The 19,866-nt window shown below is 41.9% G+C and overlaps 1 protein-coding gene across 7 annotated transcripts in view; it reads right to left on the bottom strand.

Annotated features, from left to right (window-relative positions):
* Window positions 1–19,866, bottom strand: part of LOC110480370 (uncharacterized) — a 199,336-nt gene that overhangs the window by 169,569 nt on the left and 9,901 nt on the right. For all 7 annotated transcript variants that reach the window (XR_014957412.1, XM_085588049.1, XM_085588048.1 and 4 more), the window contains exons 2-4: window positions 15,358–15,492; window positions 14,599–14,708; window positions 13,078–13,182 (exon numbers count right to left, since the gene is read on the bottom strand). Coding sequence is in view for 6 of the 7 variants with exons in the window: in XM_085588048.1 (XP_085444174.1) it covers window positions 13,078–13,182; window positions 14,599–14,708; window positions 15,358–15,492 (350 nt within the window). In the remaining variant the exon portion in view is untranslated. The remainder of the gene's footprint in view (window positions 1–13,077; window positions 13,183–14,598; window positions 14,709–15,357; window positions 15,493–19,866) is intronic.

The following is a 19,866-nucleotide window of genomic DNA, read 5'->3' on the forward strand; positions in this document are numbered from 1 at the left end:
GTAAATGAACATTTATGAAGAGGCCATGAGAGCAAAGTATCAATTAATAAGAGGAACTTGCATTAAGAGAATAGTCCTGGTTCAAAAAATGCTGGTTAGCCAAGGCCATGTCAGAGCAGATTTAACCTCACTCAGCTCTTCTCCCATGCATTCTCCCCCACCCCAGCCTGTGCATCTCCCTTTTCTAAATGTTCTGGTACACCTGAAACTTCACAAATATGGTGTCTGGATATTTTGGGAAGTCTTTTTTCTTTAGACAGTCTTCCTTATTTTAAGACTCAAAGAAACAAAATAATTTCATTTCTGAGATGCAGTAACAACTCTGGAGTGCTGAGCTCACAAATTACCTGACCAGGCTTTTACAACAACATGCTTGTAGCACACCACCTTTTTGGGGTTCTTTTTTTGTTTTGTTGGGTTTTTTTTTTTAATAAAGACAGCACCCTTACATTACAAATGCTTATCTAAGGATCCACAGGAATTTTGAGACAAATGAGACAAGGCAGGTACCATCAAACCTCCATTTGAACTGCTCTGAATGGATAAGTATAACTTCCTGTGATATTTTAATGAGTTATGCTACTCTCCATACACTTCTCTGAATTGCTGGTTAGCTTTATCCTTCACCTCCAGCAAGCTGTCCACAGTCCATGAGAGGAAAGATGGCATTTCAGGTTTTGGTGAACCTATTTGCCATCCCATTTCCATGCAGAATGAGACAAAAGCAAGAGAATGTTTTCAGCAAAACTGAATTAGTCTCCCAACCCAAAAATCCTGAAATATTTATTCACAGATACAGTTGTTCATCAGCTCTGAAACTCCTGGCTTTATTATGTGCCTGTCAGGATGAATGATAATGCCAAGAGGCTGGCAAGATAATGAACAACTGCCAGGATAAATGGATCCTCACACAAAGCTCTCTGCAATACAAAGATGATGACGAGAGCCACGCTCAGAGCTACACCTACAGCTTCTCCTTTCCCATTTTTCCCCATGTGTTGTGCAATTTTCCTCTGTCTCGAGTTTACTTGGCTGGAACAAAGGTGGAACGTGAAACAAATTGTGGCACAATTCTCTAGAGATGTGAAGCACAACACTGCTGCAATCAATGTATAATTGCCTAGTCATGCCATGGATGAATTTGCTCTCCATGCAAAGAATTTAGCAAGCATTGTAATATATTCACTTATTTCACAGTTATTAAGTCTGCCCTCTGATGAACATCTCTCCCTTATCTACTGTGTTAGCACATTCTCCCTCCTGTTGCTTCCCACACCACATAAAACTACTCAAGAAAGATTATTACAAGTGCAGATTGGGTGTGAAAATAACCCCAACTTCAGTTCCCAGATCTGCTAATACAGAACCACCTTCCAGAGCATGAAAGAAGATTTTAACCACAAAACACAGAAATCAGGGAAGAGAAGATTTAAGTGAACTCCCCACTTCTTTGCACAAGGATCCAGAGAGGATTCACTGCAGATTCAGCTTGGAAAACATCACTTACAGAAACAAACCCTATTTACAGCAGCAGCACATCAAGGATATTCAGTTAAACAAGACTTACACACAATTTCAAGACTATTTTCCATAGGATACCAAGATCCAAAATGAGAAAATACTCTGAAAGTTTAACATCATATTGAGGTGTTTTTCTTTCCCAACCCCAAAAAAGCTATGTTTACAGTTTCTAGATTATTTACAATATAAATGCAGCACACAGATCTGGAGGCCCCAGTAAGAGTTGCAAAGGGTCAGTGGGGAAGGATAAAAGTCACACTGCAAGTGCACCTCAGACTGGAGCAGGTGCAGGAAGAAGAGATGGATGGACAAGTGAACATCTAGCCATAAAAACTTCCATGGAATGATGTGGGAACTCAAAATGTCCCTCAGACATTTTTGGATGTTCCTGGCCCAGCTCAGAAGCATTTGAGACCCTGGCAGGCAGCTGCAAACAGCTGTGATTCTGGGTTTGAGCCATGGGATGATTTACCAACCTTGCAGGAAGAACAAGAAGTCACAAAAGTTTAGATATTAGAGTAGAAGTAGTCACAAAGTAGAGGGAAGAATTTTTGAGTGCTGTACAGGGGGGTTTTGGTTTTGTACATGGGGGTCAGAAATTTTAAGATGGATTTGGGATTTGGGCCTGCCCTGTCCTCCCTCTTTCTTCTTCCTCACCTCCATGTTCTTGGTGATGTTGGCACTCACAGGTTGGTTTAGAGTAGAAAATCACCATTTAATATAGGTAATAGGCATTGGGGAAAACTGTAACCATGTAACACGTAATGTACCATATAAAAGATAGAAAATCACCATTTAATATAGGTAATAGGCATTGGGGAAAACTGTAACCATGTCACACGTAATGTACCATATAAAAGAGAGCAGCAGCCCTGGGCGGGGAGAGAAGAAGCAGTCGGGGTCAGAGAGGATGTCAGGGTGTGTGTGTGCCTCTGCCTGAGCTCTGAGCAAACCACAGCAGCTCCAGAAGAAAATCTTTTAGATAACTTGCAATAAACTGCCTTGAGACCCAACAACAGAGACTGCTGAGCCTTTCTTTGGAAGCTCAGGTTGGAGGAGAGACTTTTCCACCACATGGAGCCACCCCCGGGGCCCAGCGTGGTCTCCAGCAGAATGGGTTATTTCTCCCCTCACGTTGCATCATGTTAACACTAACAGGATTTCCAGCACTCATATGTGAAGGAAACCACGTCAGACATGCAGCAGATCAGCACTGCCTTCCCTGCCTCCTGTCTGAGCTCCCAAACAGTGAAATTACAGAGAAAAAACAGATTCAGGTCAGCAACCCTGCACACAAAAGCCACCCTTGCAGCATGGATAACAGCCAGAAAAGCAATTGCCTGAGAATTCTTGGTGAAGCAAAAGCAATTAGATTTTACAAAAAAGGAAACTGTAAGAAATAAGTTTTCTTTAAAAGGATAGCACAGACACCAATTCCCCCACTTCAGTACCACCATGAGAATCTCTTAAATGTCTGAAAAACAGGAGCAGCCACTTTTATTCCAGGTGGTCACAAAATAGATTTGGCCTTTTCAACTTCTGGTGTACTTAAAAGAGATTATTAGAAAGTACCTGAAGAAGCAGAAAACAATTTTGAAATAACTGGATCTAAAGTTTAAGTCACAACTTGAGCTTTGGAAAGTAGCAAGGATGGAAAAAAAAATGAAGAGGGAAAAGGAAAAAGAATGATAAAGACACTCAAAAGAAATAAGAATCACAGGGCCAGTGTCTCCAGGGACCACTTCATCCACAGCTGCCTCTTCTTCCACAGGAGATGCAACAAAGCAGAAATTAAATATCTGCCTAGACAAATAACAGCTGCATTTCCTTTAAGCAGAGCAAGCCAGTGCTTTCATTATCATTGGGGGTAAAAAGGAAGCACCTATGAAAGACTCAATTTTCAAACAGTCAAATCTGAAATGTACTCAACCTTCACAGCTTTTTATGTCACCAACAAAACCTATCTGGAATGGGACCCATTTTCAGAGGTAGAAAAAACACAAAAGGGTTTCCAGCACTCCAAATCATTACTCACCTCAAAATTGAAGAGAGCATGGGAAGTCATTTTAGGAAGCAACTGACCAATGATGCTGGAAAAATCATTTAGACCAAGTTCTTGCTCCAGCCTGACTTGGAAAATATTTTAATTTGCCTGTGGAAGTTCTAGCTATTAGTTTTAGTTTTACAAGGCTCAAATTCACATTAGAATTTTTGATTTTCCATTCATAAAAGCTGAAATATATCAGCAACAAAATAATTAAAACATAATCCCAGTAGTCACATACTTCACCATTTCAGTGTGGTAGTCTGTTACTGACATATCATTGAATAAAATGACAAATAAAGTGAATTTTCAAGTATCTTTAGCACATGTTTAACCTTCTCCCATCCTTCCCTGTTCCAGACAAGCTTTCTTAAGATTCCTACAGAAATACAAAAAAAGTCCAGTAAATTGCATTTCCCTCCTAACTTGTTGAGGTCAATCACACAACCAGTGCTTAGATTAGATAATCTACAACTTTTATTTGTGAGCAGTCTCACATTTTTGGGTGGAAGCAGGAGTAAAAGCCCACAAGCCTGACATATCTGAGCAAGAGCCAGCGAGACAAAAAACAAACCTCATCCTGCAACCTCCCCGGGGAAATCTTTATTCATTTTAATACTTGTTCAGTCAGCTGTCTCAGTGAATGACAAGGTTTTATCTCTAATGTGAATGGCTTCGAAGGCTACTTGCATTATCCATTCTTCAGCAGCTGCTGCTGAAACCACAGGGTTGCAAACTTATAATTAAATCCAGCTGCCACTACTGAGAGCTCAGTTCTATCGAAGTGAGCAGCAATGCCTCGTGGTTGCTGGCAAGATTCTGCCTCCCTTTCTAGACAATGTAATTAACTCTTCTGCCCCTTTTAGATGAAATAAACATCAGCACTGAAAATGCTGTTAAATGACTGTAAAACAGTATTTATGCTGAAGAATTCCGCTGCAGTCATTACACCTGAGAAAACAAATTTCCAGGTGGATGATGGCTGACAACAAATAGCTGCTTCCTTCAGAGCACTGAGAGGACACCCAAGGAGACACAAGGCACAGGATGGAGGGAGTTTGCTGTAGAAAAAGTGACAGATATACATTAACACATCTACTCTTAAGCCTTAAAACACAGCCTCTGACAAACAGCACATACCCAGACCCAGCTTGAGAGAATTGCAGAGCAGGGCTGGAAAGGAACCAGGACAGGCACCACAGGCTTTCCTTTGATGCTAAAATAATTTTTGAAGGCCATTGTTCCTGGTTTAAAATAGATTTAGAGGTACCAGACCAGAGAAGTTGTAGATCCCCCTTCCTGAGAGCGTTCAAGGGCAGGGCTTGGAGCAACCTGGCCCAGTGGAACGTGGCATGGCAGGGGGCTGAAAAAAAAAATGTTCTCTAAGGTCCCTTCCAAACCTATGGCCCAGTGCTGGCTGAACAGTTAAACCCACACATTTCTAGAGGAATCCCTTTTCTCCTTTTCCAGTGCCAATCCGTTCATATCCACACTGACAGAACAAGAGGACACAGTCTCAGCTATGTCAGGGAAGGTACAGACTGGATATTAGGAAAATAAAATTTCACCAAAAGAATAATAAAGTAATGGAATTGTTTTCCCAGGGAGGTGGTGGAATCACCATCTCTGGATGTGTTTAAAAACAGACTGGACTTGGCACTTGGTGCTATAGTCTAGTTGTGGTGTTAGGGCATGGGTTGGACTTGATGATCTTAGAGGTCTCTTCCAACCTCGTTATTCTGGGATTCTGTGAGTCAAAGTGCTCAGGTCAGCAAAACTAATTAGCCACCCAAATGTGACTTTGCCAGCCAGAGCCCTGCTCAAGGCAGCTCCACTCATCCCTCCCTCAAGAAACACTGCAGTGACAGTGCCTCAAGAACACCCCATGGCAGCAACCAGCAGTGACACACTGCACCATGCCACTGAAGGAGAAAACAGCAGCCAGGCTTTGTTTGTGAAGGGTTCTCCTGCTATTTGGACACACCAGTCCAAAGATTTTTGAGGGTGGGAGAAGTGCAGCAGAAGTGTTTGACCTCTGACTAAAGGGGAGAGCTCTCTGCAGACAGGACAGCAGAAACCATCTCCAACTGAACTCTGAAAAGTTACCAAAAGACAACAAAAATATTCATAAAGACATAACAGTCTGCTGGATATTCTGCCAAATCAGTTAAAATTCCATGTTGTCTAGAGCTTTATTAATATAGGGGTTGCATCCAAAGCTACACAAGCACTGCAGGAACTGGGTGCTGGCAGAGCTTAGCCTTGGTACCTTGGGCTAATTAAATCCATCTGCATTACCTGACCAAATTCACTGTGATCCAGCTCAAATCCCTGAAGCAAGCTGGAAGCCCAAATAAATCTGCCCACAGCCACACAGAGGCCATGCAGGTGTCATGAAACAGAATCCAGATGTTTCTAGAGACTCCAAGTCTGCTCATTCACCTTTTGTTAGCAGGGGCGGGGGGAAAATGTACCTGCACAGCACCTCTCCCATCCCTCAGTTTGCTGGGACTTGCAACCACATCTCCTCACCCACCAGCAAAAAAAGTCAGCAGCCAGCCAGCAGCTCTTCCCCTGTGATTTTCTCCTTTTACCTTCTGCAGCAAACACAGAATAAACAGCTTTTTGTGGCAAAGACAACAGGGGTGAATTCCTCTCTCTCCAGTGCTTATTCTGAGGTTCATTTCCTTCTGACATATTTGTTTGCAGCTCCAGCTCTGCTGCCTGTCTAGCTGTGGAGCCCAGGCAGTGCATCCTTCCAGCAGGATGGGCTGATGATTATATCCTGTCACACCTAGCACAGAGCCAGGCAGGATTTTTCAATCAGCCTTTCCTAGCGCTCCCGTTTCAGAGCAGCACAGCTTTTATTCCTCTCAGCTCTTTAGTGGCTGCTTTAAGGGGTTTTTTTCATCTGGAGAGGCTCGTGTCTTACTGCTGATGAAAGGTGTTTCTGTGGGCAATGCTGGCAAAGAGCAGGTGGGTGTGAGGAGGGGAGCAAAGAAGAAAGAATGGAAAGTTTGGAGGAAGCCACGCTTTCAGGGTATTTTGAATCCTGCTTAAGGGCCTTGCTCACAACTGGAATTAATCTCTGAATCAGCTGTTATCTATCACCAGAACAGATAATGTCATTTTTATCTCAACCACAACTTTTTTCACTGAGATTACAGATAGCTTGGACCTCCTGCAGTGATCTGTGCACTGCATTTGTCTCCTGCACATCTCTGCCCAAGAGAACACCCAGCTCACCTTTCTCATGGGTTTCTAATCAGCTCCAGACTTGTGACACTTCATACTCAGGTCCAATGTTACCTTCCCACTGATTTGTAGCTATAGAGGTCTGCAATTTAAATATACAAATCCCACGATGTTTTAAGTGTCAGGACACCTGTCAGCTGTCACCAGAGCACAGGAGACAGGTTACAGAAAGGTGTGTCACCATGAGACCAAACCCTGGCAGGAGATGACTGTTCTGACAGATCTACATGATGGGGATGACATTGTGGATTAGAAACAGATTATTTTTCTTAATACTCAAAGTCATTGGGTTTTTTTCCCTCTTTAAAACATTTAAAAATCTAATGTAAAATTTATAGGTTTCATTTACGTTTAGAGGTTAAAAAAAATCAAAATCAAGAAAAAAATCAGAAGTGTCTTTTTATTTCTCAGATTTTGAAGGCAATCATGTCACTGGAGGGCTGAAGGACTAACTCTCCAGTGAGGCCAGAATCAGCCAAAAGGCTGCAATTGAAGACTTTACTGCATCTAATTTTTCACTAAATTTGATAAACTACTTAAAAACTGAAAGAAAAAGCCATCAGGTTGAACACAAGATCAAGCACTGCTTGCTGGCCACAACCAACCTGCCAGGCACAAAGGGAAAGAAGACATTTAAGCATCTGAAATCACCTGAAAGTGCCTCCCACTGCTTTGTGTTTGCTTTGTGCCTCACACAGGACAGACAGAAAGGGAGTGCCACCATCCACTCTCCACTTCTGATGAGCTGAAACACTCCAACACACCCTGCTAGCTCTGCATGCTGCTCAAAACACACTCATGTTGTCAAATCCCACTCCTTGAGAGGGTTTTGGAACCCCTAAGCACAAAGCACTGATATTACCTTGATAAGTGCTAAGAAAGGCTCATTAGCAAGTCCCTAATGCAGAACAAGTGAGTGCAGCACATTCCCAGCCCAAGGATGCTCTCAGGAGCTCACTGGGGCTCTCAGTGCTGCAGGAAGACACCAAAGCATCTCCCCCTTCCCCTGAGCTGCCAGCCAGGGCTCCTCTGTCACAGGAAGGGCATGGCAGCCAAAAACCAGGCACAGGACTGATGGATCACTGCTGCTGGGAGCCAAAAAGGAGCAGAGGAAGAACAAAACACAGTCCCACTAGGAGAGAGGGTGATCACAAGGTTTTCCTGCCAGAGGACAGGTACTTGGCTACCCTGAGCAGCCTCATCAGTCACCTCTGCTGCCCTTGCTGTGACATTTTACTAATGAGACCGAGTCATTCGGGGCAGGAGAAGGACTGTGCTAAAACAGAAAAAGAAACCAACCTGGTATCTTTAAGGTATTACATGCACTAAACTAGAGCAATCTGAGCACAGATTATCTTTTGTGCCATCCTCTTCCACTTTCCCTATGGGCTAATGGCAGATTTTCAAGTTTAAAAGGTTGTTTTGGGTCAAACTTCAGGGCAGTCATAGACAAAAAATGAAAACAAAATGCCAAAAACCCTGGCACAATGAGGGCCCAGCTATCAGAATTTATTTACCCTCACAAATATTTAAACATGTTATAGTTTCAGTGGGAAGCAAAGATCCATGAAACCTGAAGACATCTCAATGGGCAACACATCCATGGGAGCGTTCAGCTCGCCATTTGCTATTTTAAATAAGGAAAATTTGTAGCATTGGTTCATGGATTTACACTGCCCTGTAAGGCTGGTGTAGGTCTTCAGCCTCAAAGAAGAAAACTTAGAGAGCAGGATGGCAGACAGGACATTAATCAGGAGTTGTATGAAACAGCTCTTTGCAGGAAGAAACATTTCCTAGAGGAAAATGAAAAAAAATATTTTTACAGTGAAAGAAAATAATATTTTTATTTACAAGAAAATGTATCAGAATTCCTGCCATTTTAATCAATGATTTCAAGAAAAAAAAAAAAATCACCTTTGTTTTAAGCAGTTTATAGTGCAAACTCCGATCTACCTGCTCTAGGAGGTGCTGGTATTTTTGTTTACCATAATCTTTATATAGTTCAATATCTTAATAGTGTGTGACCAGAGTGAAGGCAGAGATTGACAGCTAGTCAATGAACTGATGAATATCTCCCTCATAAGCATTTCATTTAGCTACCCATGCACTGCATTCTGCCTTTATACACATATTCCAATGCTATTATCTCACACTTAATTAGTTGGGTCTCAAAGCACCTGACGAAGGAATGAGCCACCATTATCAACATTGCATGTACAACAAAGCCCAGGCAGAGTGGGGTAATTTGCTAAAAGTTACTGCACTAAATATCCCAGGTCAGTGGCAGGTGGGAAAGCAATCTCTCACCAGGTGAGCACTGCAGCCAGCAGAGCACACTGCCTCTCCAGGTGTGTGCTTGGGAGGCTCTGATGCAGCCTTTAATCATCTCCACCAGGCACTGCAAAAGAGCTTAAAATTCCACTTGTGTGGCAGCAAACAGTAGTGTGAAAATTAATCTGTTGACACTTTGTTAAACACTGGACTGTGGTATTCAGCTTTCTTTGGAGAGGACAAGCATCATGCCACCACGAGATGACTTTGCTGACAAGTCTTCCCTGGTCATTCCTGTTTTTTAAACACCTTCCAATTACACCCATTGTCTCATGTACTTATTGTTTCATAATTATGGGAGCCTCTTGCAAAACATTACTCATGCTCGGATTTTGTATCAGTCAAGAAGTTATAAAGTCTGTTCAGTTCCCACTCGTTTTATACTTCATGTTTTAAAACCCATCAGGAGGCACTCAGTAAAACCAGCAACAACTTGAGATTTGATGAGAAAACACTTAAGGGTCAAAACTAACCCCTCATTTTCCATTGAGCAATTCTATGTAAATAAACACACCCTTGTTTGTAGAATTTAGAATGTTTTCACTGGCTGCATGTCCATGTAAAAGTACCAGGGCTGAATTAAAGAAGGAAAATTAATTTCATTCAGTTCCATGTCCAGCTCAGGTGTCCACCAGGCCTTGAACAAGACTGCCAGGACAACTATTGAATACCAATGACACCAGCACTGCAGCAGAATTCATTCTTGGTACTGCCTTTTACCTTCTCTCTTTTTTGGTACAGGTTTTCCCTCCCTTTCACTGGGACAAACAGGGATCACAACTTCCAAACAAGTTAAAAAAAATGGAAAGAAATCCAGCTTGCAAGTTCACACTGTAATTGATATAAGTCTATTATTACAAGACAAATTGCAGCAGACAGTGCAAGAGACAGCTCAATCTGTTACCCAGTCCCTGCAATGGCTGTATGAAGAACTCGACCATTTCACTCATAAATCTTCCTCCTAAGTTTGCATTGCTGCTTGTGTGGGTAAAATAATAAAACCACGGAGTGAGGTGTACAAGGGGGCAGTAACAGATTTCTAAACAATTCCATTCAGTTTGTTACAGGAGCCCTGGCAGCATCTCATCAGGACTCTGTTGTGTCCCAGGCTGCAAAAACACCCCCATGGTGTTTTTTTTTTAATTTTAAATTTTAAAAATTGCTGCCATGGCAATTGTGCATGATCTCTGCTGGGATGGCTGTGAGGCACCGAGCTGCCATCAGCCATTCTGGGGGACACACCACAAACTTTCTGCAGGACAAAACTTCATTTCCAGGACACTGTCCTGCTCCCTGACTCAATGGCAGATATAAACTCCACAAAAGGAATGAATAGAAGATTCCTGAGATGTATGTTCCCATTTACTTCTTAGAGTAATTGAATTTAGTAATACTTTTATAGAAATTTCTTGTCTGTTGTCTGTATTTCACCCAGCAAGGAGATCAAGAGAGCTGCTGCACAAGTGAAACTTTAGAATCAGCTGCCAACACTGATGACAGAAACAGAGAAGAAAATCAAAAAGGTTGGAGAGAGGGAGATATAAAATGGGATACACGAAGCAATTTTGCTCAAATGAGTTCAAGTGCAGCTATGAAACGCCTGTGGTTCCTCCTCTGTCAGGAGACTGACAGGAATCCACAATACCAGAAGTGACAGAAGCCAAGATTACAAATGTGGGAAATGGACTTATAGAAAATTCTCAAAGCCTGACAAAAAACTCACATAGTATACAACTATATACAAACCTTAAAATAAAAAATACTAACTTAAAAATTTCATTAAACAAAAATTATTTTTAAAAAACTAAACTAAAAGCAAGTTTCAAAAAATCACCTTACAAATAAAACTAAATACTTTAAAAATTAAAATTATAAAAAATACATTATAATAAAACCCATAAAAATAATTTTGGTTAAAATAAATTAATATTTAATATTTAAATTTAAAAACCTTTATGACATAATAGAACTAAAACTAATAAACCAAAATACTTATAATGTATTATATTTAAAAATTAGATGCTGGTAGAAGAAATCCCCTTTTTCTTTTGGGTTCCCTTCCTTCCTTTGGAAGGAAACCAGTCAAATTTGCAGTAAGGTCACACAGACAAGTAGGGAGGAGAGGACAGGCTAGGCTTAATGATCATTTAAACCCAGAATTTATTGATTAATGCAGCCACACTAAATCCAAGCTCCTTTAAGAGCAACATTCCAACATCAGCCAGGAAAACTAGAGGCTATGGCTGTTAGTCCCACGGGACATTTCTCCTTCCTTTTGCCTCCACAAATGTGATATAAACCTCAGAAGAATCTGACTGGAGGCACCTGCAACAGTTAAGAGCCCTCACACTCTAAATTACCTTGCTTTTGTTAGACAGGTGAATGGTCCATAACATTCTTCCTGAAAGAAGGTTTTTCCCTTCAGAATTCAATTTATAAACTTACTCCTGCCAGGCTGCGATAGCAGCTGCTGTACAAACCTGGAAATGATGACTACTGGAATTCCATTCAAAGCTCAGGAATCAATAGAAAGCAGACAAACGAGCAGAGATAAAAGTTCCACCCAAGTGCAAAGAGCAAGGACTGCAGGATACCTCTCATTGTTTTTGCAGGGGCTGCAGTCACCAGCCTGTGAAACAGAGCCTGCACAATCTCATTTTCAGCTTGAAAATCTGACCCGTGCCAGCCACACAACCTGCCTGCTGGGAATGCCTCAGTTCCACTGGTATTTCCAAGCAAAAACACTCTCAAAAGGCAATTTATTACGGCAAGGGCAATTCATAATTCACTGAGATATAGTCCATTTGGTAATAACTTATTATAAGGCCTCCTTGGAGATTGTCATCCTGCTTGCCTTGAAGCAGCAGCTCACAACCAGCCAACTCTGGTTCACCCCAACTCACCCACGTAAACTTGTTTTTGTGGGCAGTAAAGAAATACCCAAACACAGCTCAGCAGCACCAGCTCCATTGCAAACAGCTCTGCATTTTATTTCCTGTTCCAGTCCTCCTCCCTCATCCTGCCTGACAGACAAGCCAGGTGAGGACACGAGCATATTAGAATTTAAAAGGGAAAAAACGAAGCACTTAAAAATCTGCCTTCCTTTGAACAAAGCACAATATGCTTCAGTTGAAAAGGAAATTATCATTTGCCTAATACAAAAGAAACTCTTTGTCCCAATCACAGCCTACTCTGAAGGAATGACTTTCTTCCCTCCCTTAAGAAGCCGAATGGATGCAGTGCTGTAATTTTGGAGAGCTTTACAACAGTGTGGTAAATTACAAGACAACCCATTGTGGGTTTATCAAATTGTGAGCCAGTGTGTGAGACAAAAAAGATTCTCATTGAGAGTAGGTGATAGAGTCTAAGTCACACAGAATTCAGCCTATAGCATGCTAGAACACAGTGAAATGAAAGATTGGTGCATATATTGTTCCAGGAATACTATGAAATATTTGATAGTGAGCTATAAAACCTTCCTACTTTGAGATGCACTAAAAAAAAAATCCACATAAACACAGTGGTTCATTTGCTGCATTCTTCACCTCTGCCCACCTGCTTTGACTCAGAATTTCCTCTCACAAAGGTAAAAGCAAGGCTGAGAAATTCAGTGAGAGCACCACAGGAACATTCAAGTTGAGAAGCAATAGGCAGATACTGGACACCGTTGCTGATATTCAGTGATATTATCCACCATAGACACTCACTCATCTGATACCAAATTAAATTTTCATTTTGCTTTGTTAAAATTCAATACAAAAAAAAAAAAAATATATAAAATCCTGGAAAACCCGAGAATGATCAAATAACCACTTAGAAGTATAGCAAAGGCACTTTTAAATCACTCTCATTTAAACAATTATTGATGAATTATTGCAATTTATCCGACCACCAGATGCCCTTGAGACCATTCCCACTGCACTCACCATACTGGCAGCGAGGCCCCTGGAATCCTGCAGGACACTGGCACACCTGGGGTCCCTCTTCAGAGCATTTCCCTCCATTGAAGCAAGTGCCAGCAGTGCAGAGCACTAGAGCACACAAACAGAATGGGACAGGCTATTTCAGCTGATTTTGTGCCAAGGATCCTCCAGAACTGCCTTTCTGACAGAGTCCTCTTGCAACATGAGTTCCCAAATAAAAAAATCCCAGATTTTTAGTGAAGTGCAAAGGCTGGACTGCAGCAGGACTTGATATCATGGGTGTAGCTACCTTGTTGAGATGAAGGAATGTAATAAAAGTAAGATTTAGATATTGCAGTTTAACTTGAAGGTGCTTCAGAGACAGAAGACAGGACTCAAAGCACTGAATCCAAAATAAAATAAGAAAAACTGCCAGACAGCAATGGAGGAGTGGTTAAAAACCACTGATGCACTGGGAGATATTACATATGTGCAGGGGAATTGCAATTCTTCCTTTCCTCTAACACAGAACAGTTTTATTTACTTAAATTCCACATGTTTGAGCCAAACTTGCAAAGAGTATGAAATACAAAAGAGAAATTCAACCACTTTGGTGCCTTCAAGAATTCAAAGCAAATCTCCACTGCTCTTTCAGGAAGAAAATTTCATTTTGCCACTGGTGCTCACATACCTTAAACTCCTTTACACCAGAGATTAAAACACAGATTGTAAACATATTTTTGACTTCTTACAACTAAACAGGTGCACACTAAATATGTAGATTCAGGCTGAAACTAACAGGAATACCTCTCAGGCTTGTTTTTGTTTTTTAACTATAAAGAGACAACCATAAAAGCAAGCTCTCTGAATGCAGCCCTGAAGTCAGTATAAAGATTAAAAAATAAATAAGAACAGATGCTAACTTTCATACAGAAAACACAATTACTGACTAAGCAGTAACAAAACTAAACACTGAGTAGGCTGCCATCTTCTACTGATGTGTTGTTAACAGTGGCTGAAGTTCTGCCTTATCATTTAAATTAAATTCCGTCTTTTAGGAAAACAGCCAATCACGATTAGAAATTAGTGATAGAAATGGATTCTCATCAGATGGAGAATTACAGGGTAGAAATAAAACTGCCTCAATGGCACCAGCAGAAGGGAAAATGCCAAAACCAGCCAGACTCCACAGCGAGTGCTACACCCATGAAACAAGCACCTCACAGCAGATTTCTCTGCATATTTTGGGTAACAGCAATAAATTTGGTTGGCCTGTCAAAGCCAGGTTGGCACAAAAATATTGCAACAACTCCAATTAGAGTTTAGACTGTTAATCCAAATCGTGTGGATTAAAACTGGAGCTATTTGCTGCTTTTGCATGAGCGCTTTTGTATTTTTAAAGGACGTTTACTCCCCCGTCAATGGGGAAATGCCCATTATAAATCAGAAGAAACAAAATCCTTGTATCTAGAAGGGGGAATTTGGTAGGAAGGCAAGGCCTGAGGATGTCACCTCGTGGTTTGTCACAGTTTTATCCCAACTCACAGTGCAGACAGCCGGGTTCATCGTCCTGCTGGGCCCAGCCAGGGCAGCACTTATAGACAGTCTGCTGCTCCATCCTGTACACCTGCTTGTAAACCGTGTAGTAGCCAGACCTGTGGGGAGAGGGAGGTTAAGAGAGCAATCACAACTCCCATCCCACTCACTCCCACCTCACCAGGAGCACACTGCACTCCTGTGTCATATGGATGAGATGCTCTTTCAGCCTCCATCGGGAGTTCTTGTTAAAAATGGACCAAATATAGCAAACCTGATAACACTCAATAGCTCTGATATGCCATGTCCACACATTGTTTTGAAGAATTTGTATTTAGCTAGTCAAAGGTGAGTATATATATTTTTTTTTTTTCAGTCAGTTTTGGGTTTAGCTGTTGGGGGAGTCAGATCTCCCATCAGTTCTAAGCATGTGACAGAAACAGAAAGAAGTTCAATTTTTCAAAGTCAACGACTTGACAGCTGGGCTTCACCTGAACAAGAACAAGACAGGAACACTTTCTGATAGTGTAAAATTCTGAATCTAAAGCCAGCCACGAAGCTCACGAGCAACCCAAAACACATTAAAAAGTCATATTTTCTACTCAGTAATAACAGATTTCAAGTCAAATCTCAGGAGGACACTATGTCCATAACCACATATTTCAGATGAAACAGCTGACAACTTCTCTCACCAAAAAAAAAAAAAGTTAAAGAACTTGCACAAAGATTAGCAACAAAACCCATTTATAACAATAGGTAATATATTACCTTCTCTCATAGCTCACACACCACCTCCTCTTTGTGCAGCCTTGCTTCCACATCTTGACCATCCGACTGAAGGACTGAACACAGGGCTCCTGGTGTCCCACCAGAGCCAGCTCCAGCACTGGGCACACATTGGGCCTGGGGAGGGGGAAAGAAAAGGTAATTTTTATTTCCAACACCAAATTTAGACATCTAAAGAAACACACGTGAAACTCTGCTGTGTGTAACAGTCTGAACCAGAATTTTTACTGGTGTTTGAACACTCTGCAGCTCCAAGCATGAGAAGGCAGCACGTGAGCAATGCACTGAAATTCAGGCTGCACACAAAGCCAGTGAAAGATTTACCACAGATTCAAGGGCAGATAAGATTTATCTAAACTATTGCTAGGGAAATTGTATATTCTGTAAGAGCCCCCCTTGCTATCAGTCCCCTCAGGGAAACACAAAATTGGTAAGAGGAAGTATCCTTGTTCTCTGCTGATTATTCCTAAAATAACCAGACCAAAATAAAAGCGCTGCTTTGGAGGATGATATGTAATCTTCATCCTGCTACCTAGCCAGAGTTACAAAAATAGCAGGCTTGCAGGAGGTATGGAGGGTCAAAAAAAAAGGTTACATGCTGATGGTTTTGCAGAGATTTTGTCTGCCTTATCCCAATTTCCTTGCCCTGATATAAATCAGGAAATTCTGCATGACAGAAAACAACGGCATCAAACATTCAGAGTCTAAATAAAACCATAAAGAATGAGGGGTTTTGTCATCTTTGAAGGCAGGAACCTGTTGTGACATGAATGAAATTAACTCACTGATTTTTTTTTTTTTTTTTTTTTTTGAGTAGTTTATAGATCCTTAGTGCAACAATTTAATCACCAGTTCCCCAGGACAGCCTGGTGAGGTTTTGCCAGCATGAGCCTCAATAATTCAAACATGGGGGGGAACAGGGACCTTCCATGCCCACCCTGGCAACAACACCATTCAGCAGACGAGTCCTTCCCCAAATTTCAGCCTGAACCCTCTCCAAGCTAGAGAGTGACCAAGCAACAGCCTGCCACACGTGTTTCCTCTGGCACATGTAGGAACATGACCCTGTGCTAGAAAACCTGGGGTGGCACTAATAAGAGAGCAGCTCTAGCCCAAAAGCTGCCTGGCAGCTGGTCATCATCACTTACACTGGATATTGTTAATATCTCACTCAGGATTTATGGTGTTTTTTAACTCCTCTGAAGCCTGAACACCACACAAGGTAGCCTTGCTAAGGAGAGAACATCTTCCATCCACAGGTCTTCAAGTGGTTTACAAATATCATTAAATTAAGCCTGCCCAGAGCAAGAAAACACTGTAATCACAATGAGTTTTCCTGCTGAGCTGAACACTTGGAAGAAGCCCTGCCTGGGTCAAATCCCACAGGATTTGACTGGACAATAATCCCAGTGCTGTGCAGAATGCAGAATGAGAACAGCACATCCAGGCAGGTCTCCCAACACCACCACAGCTGCCAAGGGAACATCTGGGACACCACCTGAGGGTAAAGAGGGCCTTTGCCCAACAAGGACACTCCAGGAGGAGGATCAGAGCAGATATAAATCAAACAGCCCTCAGGAAGGAACTCAGGCAGCCCATGTAAAGCAAGGCAGGAGAAGAAAGCCCAGAGCTGTAAACTCTGACTGTCCTGTAACACCATGGCAAAAAAAGGTAAAGAATCCATTTGTACTGGAGCACCTGACCTTGGCAAAGTTACTTTCCTGAACTAAAACACCTGGTTCTCCTAGGCTTTAGAGCAATTAGAGCAATCATCTGCATCATCCTAAACCACACTGCCAGTGGACATCCTTCCATGTTCTTCCTCCTCCTCTGCTGCACAGCCCATATTCAATATTGCTCCGTATTTCCAGTCCTCAGGTCTGCCCTGGGTGCCAACACCTCGGAGCAGAGCAGGAGATGGTCACAGCCCAGTTCCAGATTGCCTTAAATTCCTCAAGCAACAGCCTTTCCCCACATTCCCAACGTCATCTTCATTATTTAGCAATCCTCCCCGTGTGTCCCAGCTTCCCCTTCCCTCCAGAATTACCTCCCCATGTAACATATTGAGCTGAAGCTCAGAGCCATTGTTCCCAAGCCATTCTTAGCACAAAGTCTGCCATTTGTTTCCCATCCAAAGAAGATCTTTGTGTGCCCAAAATCTTGCCTGTTTTTCCTCCTCTCCATTACGTCAGTGGGTCTAATAAAACCCTTGCCTTACTTAGCAACCATGCCTCACTTAGCAGGCTTTTTAAAATGACTCTCCCTCCAGTGAATAGAACATCATGTTCTGATAATTCATGCATATCTCCTTTTATTAGAATTGTCTAAAACTTTCCAGATAAAGGTACATTCATATGCATCGCTCTTCCATAAATAAAAGAGAGGAGCTGACAATTGTTGTAATGACACACTGAGCCCATCCCACAAGATCCTCCTCATGTGATATTGCCATGTTTCCAGGAATAGCAGTATTGACTTCTAGGATATGGTTAATGGGAACAAATGATGCTCACAGAACAAAACAAGCCAGCAGCAGAGTCATATGTTTATGAAGATTTATTCAAAGTAAGCCATTCCTCCTTGATGCCCTTGGGATAATTTAAAGGCAGATATCAAAACTGCTGGAACACTATAATTAAATCGCAGCAATTGCATAACATGTAATCCTGTGCTGGCAAAGCTGGGAATCAAACATGCCCTCTCCAACAATTCAGCATCCTCACAGTTTTGAGCCATCTGACTCACTCGATGCCTCTGAACCTCAGAGCAGCTCCTGGAACAAGGCTCCAGCTAGGGAAGGCACAATTCAGCACTGTGGGGCTCTGCTCATTAGGAGCCATCCAGGACTAAGCTGAAGCCCCAAGTGGATGCAGCAGTGTATTAGAGAGCAGCTCCTATTTTAGTGCCATGCCCTTTGCATCCAGACGATGTTTCTTAACGAGGGTTTAAGTGTTAAAGCAAGCAAAAGCCTCAAAGGCATATTATGGGCCACGATCTGATTGATGCACCAGTCCCTTTAAACCTTTTTGCACTGGTGCTCTGTGCTAGCCAGGGCTAACACCAAGGCTATTATTAGCTTGTCAGTCTGACTCAGGCAAGGCAGAAAGCTCTCTTAATATTTGCATTAGGAGACTGCCCTTTAAACAAAGACACCCTACACACTGCCAGCTCAAGACTTGAGATTCTAATGAACAGATAATTAGTCCAACAAGGAGCAAGAGCAGCCTGGGCTAATCACATGGCTGTGGTGCCTATGAACCACTGCACAACGGGAAAAGTTCAGAGAAAATGAAAAGCATCTCCAGACGGGATGTAATTCGTTCCTGTGTTTGGAATTTTAAAAAGAAAAGGAACAGATCTACCACAAAAATCACAGAATGGGTTGAGTTGGAAAGGACCTTAGAGATCACTCAGTTCCAACCCCCTGCCACAGACAGGAACACCTTCCACTATCCCAGGTTGCTCCAAGCCCTGTCCAACCTGGCCTTGGACACTTCCATTCATAAAGACCCATCTCTGTGATAGGGATATTCTATTTTCTGCCCAACACCTGGAATGCCAAAGTAAATCTCCCATTCTACCCTTCTACTTTTTCCCAGCTCAATACAAGAAGTTGAAGGTAGGTGGATTTAACAGTAGTGAGAGAGCAAACACACATCAAGATATCCCTAAAGATTTCTTTCAACAGCACAAACTTTAAATCAAAACATTAACGAATACAAATCTGGCTGTCTGATTTCAGGTCTTTCCACAGAGACTGCCTGAATGACACCACCTTCTACACTAAGTCAGGCAGCTGTTAACATCTCCCTAAAAACGAGATGTTGCAGCCTGCATTGCCTCAGCTGACGAATTTGCAGGCTGAACGCTATTGATCTTCCCATAAATCAGTCAATAGATGAAACCTGTCATGAGGAGCAACTTGCTGGAATCCTGTATTTTCAAAACACTAATTGGTTGCTGGTCCTTCCCCTTATGCTGTTATTAAAAGTTTGGAAAACCACAGTCTGCTTACTCAGTTTTTAGTTTGAAAAGATCAAATAAAGAGTTTTCTTAAGGGAGCCAAGATTACAGTCAGGGCTAAATTCTCCACTGCTGTGATGATATCTGGTTTTGCACTAGAGATAGACTGATGTTGATCTGAAAATAGCTGTACACTGCTACAAAGGATTTGGTTAGGAGCTTTCAGGTTAACTGTCTGAATCCCCTCACACCTCCAACATCACCATTGTTTTATAAAAAGGACCTCTGGAAAGATGAGGTGGCACCTTTCAGAAACATGTGGCACTGTAGAGGAGGAACAGCCAGCAGCATGTTGTTGTATGCAAGAGATTTTGAGTCAAAGTTTTTAATCCATATGATCTCAATTGGAAAGGAGAAAAAAACCCAAAATTTATTTGAACACAGGAAAAGAAAAGTCAAATCAGGAAATAGACCACAGAAACAAAAGGTCTAAAGAACAAGTTACATGTATTTGCTTATATACATAAA

The sequence above is a fragment of the Lonchura striata genome, chromosome 9, assembly GCF_050655825.1.
Source record: "Lonchura striata isolate lonStrDom1 chromosome 9, ASM5065582v1, whole genome shotgun sequence".
Lineage (NCBI taxonomy): Eukaryota > Metazoa > Chordata > Aves > Passeriformes > Estrildidae > Lonchura > Lonchura striata.